An 8,880-nucleotide genomic window follows, 5' to 3' on the forward strand; every position below is an offset into this window, starting at 1 on the left:
TGAACCCACCTTGCAGCGTAGACCTTCCCGTAGCAACCCCACTCCTGAAAGGATGCTTCGCCAAATAAAGGATGGGTTGTGCCCCAGATTAGCTTCTAGAAGCTCCCCATTTGGAAAGTATCGTGCTTTGAGAACCCGTGCCATTAATGAACCCGAATCCTGAATAATCCTCCATCCTTGCTTTGCCAACAGAGCCAAGTTAAAGTGAGAGATATTACGAAAACCCATACCTCCTTCGGATTTTGGAAAGCACAACTTCTCCCATTGTTTCCAGTGAATACCAGTCGGTGAGGTTCCGGATGATCTCCACCAAAAGCGGTTCAATAGTTTATTCACCTCTTCGCAAAACTCTTTAGGCATAAGAAATATACTCATTAAATATGTAGGGATTGATTGTAATACCGATTTAATGAGGACTTCTTTTCCGGCTCTAAACAGAAACTTTTCTTTCCAGCTGTTAATCTGATTCCAGATTCTATCTTTTAAGGCTCTAAACACTTGCATCTTGCTTCTCCCGATGTCAATTGGCGCCCCCAAATAGTTATCCAATGAGTGTACTTCGTTAACCTGGATTAAGTTAGCAACTTCGGTTCTAGCAGGGATGATTGTATTGGCGCTGAAGAAGATTGCTGATTTCTGGAGATTTATACATTGTCCAGAGGCCTTTTCATAACTGATCAGACAATTTTTGATGCACTGGGCTTCTGCTTGAGTAGCTTTGAAGAATAACAGACTGTCGTCTGCAAAAAAGAGGTGGAGATCTTGGGGGCTGTTCTAGCTACTTTAAATCCATGCAACTTGCCTTCCCTCTCCTTAGCTGACAGTAACGCTAACAAACCTTCTGCACATATTAGAAATAAAAATGGGGATAGTGGATCACCTTGGCGCAGACCTCGTTGAGGAATGATTGGGCCAATTTCGCGGTTGTCCTGTAGGATTGAATATGAAACCGAAGTTACACATAGCATGATCCATTGGATCCAAGTAGATGAGAATCCCAGTTTTTTCAGCATATTGTTGAGAAAACCCCATTCAATTCTGTCATAGGCAAGAAAATATTATTATTTGAATCTCTTCAAATTCTCAAATGTTGAGCATAATGATTCTAATTAATATAATTAATTTCACATATTAATTATAAAACGTTTTTTTTGTACTGAGTGGTTACAATTGCGATTTAATTCTATTTAACTAAAATTAATTAATGGACTTAATACTTCATTAAGAAAAATAAAATGTTTAATTAATGGGCAAAAAATATTTTCACTCTCCACTTTATACGCTTATGTCTCGACATTCTCTCTTATTTTCAAAAAAAAAAACTCGAGATTTTACAAGATGAAAATAGGAGAAATCATCATCTTAAACTGATTCAATTAGATATATTGGGTTATTGTAGCAGAATGAATAATTGAATTCGAATACTTGGTGATCATGAAATTCCATCAACCAAAATAATTATCATCAAGATGAATTTGTGACTAATTCTTACGAATTTTATTTTTTTATATGTAACATATTGAATTGATAAAGTTTCTTTATATGCAACATTAGAAAAGTATTGATTGTAATAGTTTATAGAATAATATATTGATGTTGCTTCCATTTTAACATAGATTGTAATTCTTTTGTATCGTAGATATAATATTTAATTTTAATTGTAGTTTAATTCAATTTTTGTTTAACCTATATTGTAATTCTTTTGTATCGTAAATATAATATTTAATTTTAATTATAGTTTAATTCAATTTTTGGTTTTTTTTATTATATTCTAATATATTTCTTAATTAATCTGCTATTTTATTATTATTGTTTCACGGAATATTTGGAATATGAAAATGTATTAAAATTTCTAAAAAGTACAAATCATTGAATTTTGTAAAAATAAATAAATCATTAATCTTTAGTTAAAATTCTATAAAAAAAAGTAGTCAATTATTTTTAAAATTAATTTAATTTGAATTATCATTAAAAAATATATATTAATTTCAAATATACATAATATAAATTTTTTTCATAGCATGATATAAAATTATTTAAAAGTAAATATGTCAATTTATTTATTTATCTAAATTATATAAAAGTTTCATACCCCGTGCATCGCACGGGTTTTCGACTAGTATATATATAATAACCATGTAGAGGTTAATATATTACTACCACCCAAACAATATAGGATATAATATGATATGTTCAAAATTTAGATCTAATATCATTTTGCAGAAAATACAATTCAGACAAAGTCTAAAAAACATATAACCGATCAGCTAAATTATCACTGCTACTTATTAAACCAAACACCAAACCTAGAGACGTTCACTACGGATCCGTCTGGCAAGTTGGACGTCCTTAGGCATTATGGTTACCCGCTTTGCATGAATAGCGCAGCCTCCTGAAGTGCAAGCACCGCGCATGGCTCTGGAACCTCGATTCATTCTGCCATAAATCAACATTAATATTCATCAACAACATGTTTCCTTTCCTCCAATTTATTAACAATTCATAGCAAAAAAAATTGATTACTGACCTTATAACCTTGAGCAATTTCACGAACAAGGCGCTGGAATGGTTGTTTACGGATCAAAAGCTCTATGCTCTTTTGATACTTTCTGATTTCTCTGGTAAATTCATTAAACAAAAAGATTCCATCAGACCGAGATTAAATTACAACAGAAGAACTGAATTGAAGTTACGGCGATCGCATACGGGACAGCCACAGTTCCCGGTAACGATGAGGTCTCTTGAGTCGTCCAGTAGTTGGAGCCGATAACCTAGCAGCCTATATGAAATTCATAAATAGATCAGTATTGAAACAAATCTCTAAACAAATCATTTCCATTCCTAATTGAAATTAAGCATCTAATCTAACACATACCATTGCTGTGAGTTCCTTCTTGGGAGCCTTTCCACCGGTGCATTTACCAGCAGTTTGCTTAGTACGAGCCATCTCACTTTCAGAATAAATGATAAATGAGTTTTGGATAAATGGGTGAAATATAACGATTTAAGAAATACCAAAGTAGGGAGTATAATGGAAAAGGCTCGTACTAAGCAAACTGCTGGTAAATGCACCGGTGGAAAGGCTCCCAGGAAGGAACTCGCCGCAATGGTATGTGCTAGATTAGATGCTTAATTTCAATTAGGAATGGAAATGATTTGTTTAGAGATTTGTTTCAATACTGATCTATTTATGAATTTCATATAGATTGCTAGGTTATCGGCTCCAACTAATAGACGACTCAAGAGACCACATCGTTACCATCCTGGAACTGTGGCTTTCCGGTATGCGATCGCCGTAACTTCAATTCAGTTCTTATGTTGTAATTTAATCCCGATCTGATGGAATCTTTTTGTTTAATGAATTTACCAGAGAAATCAGAAAGTATCAAAAGAGCATAGAGCTTTTGATCCGTAAACAGCCATTCCAGCGCCTTGTTCGTGAAATTGCTCAAGGTTATAAGGTCAGTAATCAATTTTTTTTGCTATGAATTGTTAATAAATTGGGGGAAAGGAAACATGTTGTTGAAGAGAGATGATACGGGAACGTGTTAGGTTGGTTCAGAGCGAATCTGATTGGTTGATTTTATAACTACGGATTGACAGTGTGGACGACTTGTTAGCGAATCAGCGAGTCGGTGACTGAATTCTTTTTAATTCGCAATCAAATATCCATGTTGTGTTGTGAGACCGGATCGGACCGGACTGATCGATTGGATCTCTCGAACTAGGAACTAGACAGACTTCGAGTCCATGTCTATTGGATTCTTGAAAATGCAAAATCCAACAAAAATTAGGATTAATTCGGATCTAAATGGTCGATATTTTGAAATAAGATAAAATAATAGGAAGCTATTTTAATGGACTCGGTCTCTTTAATCTAACCAAAAAGCTCATAAAAGTATGAATTGATTACTATTTAGTTTCTCTTTTTATAATAGTAAAATGGCCTCTAAAATTAATAAGCGAGATCAGTTTGACCTAAATTAAAGTTTTTAGTTGTAAAATTGAGAACATTTAATCAATTAATCATAGCTTTTATACAATTTTTTAGTTAATTTGTTAAATATTACTTACTTTAAGGTTAAAGTGATATTTATATTTCGATATGGGCTAAATTGATCATGTCTCTTAATTTTAGGAGTCATTTTTATTCTTATTTATGGTGATAATGTTTCTTTAGATATTAATTTTATTTTGTTAGTATTAATTTTTTTTCTTGAAAAATTAGAATTAATTTTATTTGTTTATAAATTTATATATATATATATATATATATATATATATATATAATTTATAAAAATAATTTTAAATTAATTATATATATAACTAATATTTTTTATTAAGTTTTGGCGGTGGCGAAATCAGTCTGTATTTGAGAAAACCCCCTGGCCCGATAACGGAGTGGATCTAATTTATCGCCTATGTACTGAGTTTAAACAGGCCCGCGCTCTAAATATTGATGGGAGAAATTCGGAACAGCGCTGTGTCTGGGTCAGATGGGAAGCCCCTAGCCCGGGGTGGGTCAAAGTTAACACTGATGGCTCGTGCAAGGGAAACCCCGGCAACGCGGCTGCGGGGGGCTTAATCCGCGATGAGAAAGGCAAGTGGTTGGGAGGATTTGGAGTGAATATAGGCCACTGCACTGTGACTCTAGCTGAAATCTGGGGCCTCTTTTTTGGTCTCCGAATGGCTTGGGATAGGGGGTTCAGACAGATTATTATGGAACTTGATTCAAAGGTTGTTCTCCAGCTTCTTAACGCCAACACGAACCTTCATCACCCTTATGGTTGGATTCTGTTACAGTGTCGGGAACTTCGTGATAGAGATTGGAGGGTTGTCTTTATGCATACTTTTAGAGAAGGCAACTGTGCTGCTGACTGGCTGGCGAACTTCGCAGGTTCTTGTTCTTTGGGCCATCATGAGTTTGATGTGCCTCCTGCATGCCTCAAGGAGATTCTCTCTTCCGGTAACAGAGGATCGTATCTAAGTAGAATGGTTCGGAGTTAGGGCCCCTTCCCTAACTCGTACTCTATAGTCTGTTGTTTTTGTTTTTTTAGTCTTTTTTTTCCCTTTGTTTGTTTGTTCCGGGCCTTGAGCCTTCCTATTCTACCAAAAAAAATATATTTTTTATTAAGTCATTCGATCAGATCAATCTGAATTATTTTGTTGAACCAAGTGTCCTCTTACTCAACTATGAATCCAGTTTTATATATGATCCGATTAAGGTAATTCGTTGTGATCTAAATGAACCTTTTGTTCTCCAATTTTATTTTTAGTTGTACAAATTAGAATGAACTTCCAATCGTGTAACATTAAATTAGAGTTGTTTATACCCTACTTGTTTGTTCAAATCAGATTTTTGTAGACGGGCTTGAACATGCATAATCAATATTTAGTCCGATATGAGTTTACACATAAAGTAGATTGGATCTAAAAATTATTTCAAAACTCAAAGTTCGGCCAGGTCTAGAGATCCCTATATATATATATAAGATAAATAATTTATTGGTCTGCATATTTTTTCATATTACACTCTTCATTCTCTGTGTTTTAAAAAATGAATTATAAAAAATAATTGTATAATTTTTAAATTTTCATCAACTTTTTATTCTTTTTAAAATCAATAGTCAAATTGGATTAAATTAATTTTAAACTAATAAACTTTTATCTTATTTATATTCTATTTTTCTTTTCCTTCCCACATAATCATAATCTCTTCAATATATTGTAATTTATTTATTAATTTTTATATCTAATTTCTATCTATCAATAATAGATATATAATAGTTGAATCATTCAGCTTTTATATATAGTACAATTAAACATTATTTGTTGAGGTGTCAAAACATATGACTAGGGAGGTCATGTGTTCGAATCACTTAGGATGAGTGTGGGTTTTTCTTTGTTATTTAATGTAAGCATAATATCTTCCCCCTGGTTTACTGACTTCACTAATTATTTGGTCTATGGTGAAATTCCTTCAGCTTTAGCTATCAAGTGAAGAAAAAGATCTTGTCGGATGTCATTCTTTTTATGGGATGACCCATAACTGTATAAGTTGTGTGCTGGTCAAAGCTTGAGGACATGTGTCAACAACTAAGACAAACAATCCATCCTCGAACATTGTCATTCTAGAGAGACAGGGGGCCATTTCAGAGCTGCACCCACAGTCGCCAAAATTCTTCAATCAGATTTTTAATGGCTGACAATATTCTAGGATGCCCACATGTATGTAAACGAATGCCTCTCATGCCAGAGTACAGGTAACATATCAAAGAAAATGAGATGCCCTATCACGGTAACTTGGTTATGTGAATTTTTTGATATAGGGGGAATCAATTTTATAGGACCATTCCCAACCTCATGTGGTAACAAGTATATTCTAGTGATGGTTGACTATATTTCTAAATGGGTGGAGGTTTATGCCACAGCCACCAATGATGCTAGGATATTAGTAAAACAACTTAAACAACAGTTTTCCAGATTTGAGTTCCAAGAGCAATAATTATAAAAAATGATACGCATTTCTACAACGCACAATTTGAAAAACTTTCGACCAAGTTTGGGGTCAGGCACATGCTTGCCACAGCATACCACCCCTAAAAAAATGGGTAGGTAGAACTGTCTAATATGGAACTCAAGATATATAATCCTAAAAGAAACAGTATGCAATTCAAGAAAGGATATGGCAAAAAAGTTGGATAATGCACTGTGGGCTTATCGCACATCCTTCAAGACTCCCATAGGGATGTCTCCCTTTAGGCTCGTGTTTGGTAAGTCATGACATCTTCCACTTGAGTTGGAGCACAAAGCACTTTGTGCAATTCAATTCTTAAATTTTGACCCCAAATTAGCTGGTAAGCATAAATAGCACCAGTTGTGCGAATTGGAAGAATTTACGTTTGTGCGCCTATGAGAATTCTAAGATGTACACAAAGCACTTTGTGCAATTCAATTCTTAAATTTTGATCCCAAATTAGCTGGTAAGCATAAACAGCACCAGTTGTGCGAATTGGAAGAATTTACGTTTGTGCGCCTATGAGAATTCTAAGATGTAAAAAGAACAAAAAAAATTACTTTATGATCAAAATATACAGAGGAAGGTAATTACTATTTAGTTTCTCTTTTTATATTCAGCTTTTCTATTAGCAAAATGTCTTCTAAAATTAATTAATAAGTGAGATCAGTTTGACCTAAATTGAAGCTTTCAGTTGTAAATTGACAACATTTAATCGCTTAGTCGTAGATTTTATACATTTTTTGAGTTAATTTGTCAAATATTACTAACTTCAAGATTAAAGTGGTATTTGTATTTCGATATTTTAGGAATTATTTTTATTCTTATCTATGGTGATAATGTTTTTTTATATATTAATTTTATTTTGTTAGAATTAATTATTATTATTTTGAAAAATTGGAATTAGTTTTATTTGTTTATAAATTTATATATGTATATAATGTATAAAAATAATTTTAAATTAATTATATATATATAACTAATATTTTTTATTACATTATTCGAATAGAACAATTTGAATTATTTTGTTGAACCAAGTGTCCTCTTACCCAACTATGAATCCAGTTTTATATCTGATCCGATTAAGATAACATTCGTTGTGATTTAAATGAACATTTTGCTCTCAAATTTTATTTTTAGTTGTACAAATTAGTATGAACTTTCTATCGTGTAACATTAAATTAAAGTTGTTTATCCCATGCTGGTTTGTTCAAATCAGACTTTTATAGGTAAGCTTGAACATGTATAACCAATATTTAGTCCGATATGAGTTTACACATAAAGTAGATTGGATTTAAAAACTATTTCAACACTCAAAGTCTGACTAGGTCCAGAGGTCCTCATATGTATAAGATAAATAATTTATTGGTCTCTATATTTTTTGCACATTACACTCTTCATTCTCTGTGTTTAATTTTTAAATTTTTATTTTCATCAATTTTTTTGTTCTTTTTAAAATCGATAGTCAAATTGGATTAAATTAATTTTAAACTAATAAACTTTTATCTTGTTTCAAAAAAAATAAACTTTTATCTTTTTTATATTCTATTTTTTTTATTTCCCACATAATCCTAATCTCTTCAATATATTGTAATTTATTTATTATGGAAAAGTAAAATGTGGGGCTTTATATAGGGAGAGAGACGATAGGGGAACGTGTTAGGTCAGAGTTGGTCCATGTTTTGTTGTGAGACCGGAGAAACTAAAAAAATAAGAATAAAAAATGAAAGTGGCTAGAGAAACTAAAAAAAATAGTTAAATGCAACATTGACTTATTAATAATAGATTCAAAAGTGTAATAAAATGAAATTGCTAATATTACAGTATTTCCTCAATCCAACATTTCTTATTCATCTCATCACAATCGTCCATCATCAACATTCTTTCCAATCTATTCCTCCTCCATCTCCGAGCTTTCCAAATACACGCTCAACTAACTCCATCCAAAACTCAATCCTCTTAGTTATAATATTAACAACTAAGAGCATCTTTAATGGTTGGAAGGTTTTCAACCAAACCCTTCAACCATACCACCTCAATCCCATAAAAATATTCTCCAAATAAAAACGCTTCCAATAAAATTTATCTCTAGTTGTTAGATAATCTTACATAATATTTAATTCAATTAATATTTTTTGTATTACTAATATTTATAAATATTATATTATTAAATAATCTTATTGTTATTAGATAATATGAATTAATGATTACTTTTTTTTAATTTGATTTTAAAAATTTAAAATTGTTTCTTCAGATATTCGTTAAATAAATTATGAGGTGATAAAAATCTAAAATATAATAAAAATTAATATATAAAAACAAGAAAAAATAAATCAAGAAATCAATACTAAAAATATAACAAT

At 31.8% G+C, this 8,880-nt stretch overlaps 1 protein-coding gene and 1 pseudogene across 1 annotated transcript; one reads left to right on the plus strand and one right to left on the minus strand.

Annotated features, from left to right (window-relative positions):
* Positions 1-2,362: 2,362 nt before the first annotated feature.
* Positions 2,363-2,947, minus strand: LOC136200424 (histone H3.3-like; annotated as a pseudogene).
* Positions 2,948-3,031: 84 nt separating this feature from the next.
* On the plus strand, positions 3,032-3,837 carry LOC136200425 (uncharacterized). The gene is made up of 4 exons (XM_065990810.1): positions 3,032-3,109; positions 3,206-3,282; positions 3,371-3,461; positions 3,736-3,837. Exons 1-4 carry the CDS (start codon positions 3,032-3,034, stop codon positions 3,835-3,837), a joined length of 348 nt encoding a protein of 115 aa, XP_065846882.1.
* The last annotated feature ends 5,043 nt before the right edge of the window (positions 3,838-8,880 follow it).

This window comes from Euphorbia lathyris, chromosome 7 (assembly GCF_963576675.1).
Source record: "Euphorbia lathyris chromosome 7, ddEupLath1.1, whole genome shotgun sequence".
Classification (NCBI taxonomy): domain Eukaryota; kingdom Viridiplantae; phylum Streptophyta; class Magnoliopsida; order Malpighiales; family Euphorbiaceae; genus Euphorbia; species Euphorbia lathyris.

Bases quoted from the DNA above. Each gene is read 5' to 3' on its own strand.
- LOC136200425 (XM_065990810.1), top strand. From the start codon at position 3,032: ATGGAAAAGGCTCGTACTAAGCAAACTGCTGGTAAATGCACCGGTGGA. The intron at 3,110-3,205 runs GTATGTGCTAGA...AATTTCATATAG, and splicing joins GGAAGGAACTCGCCGCAATG to ATTGCTAGGTTATCGGCTCC. The intron at 3,462-3,735 runs GTCAGTAATCAA...ACTAGGAACTAG, and splicing joins AAATTGCTCAAGGTTATAAG to ACAGACTTCGAGTCCATGTC.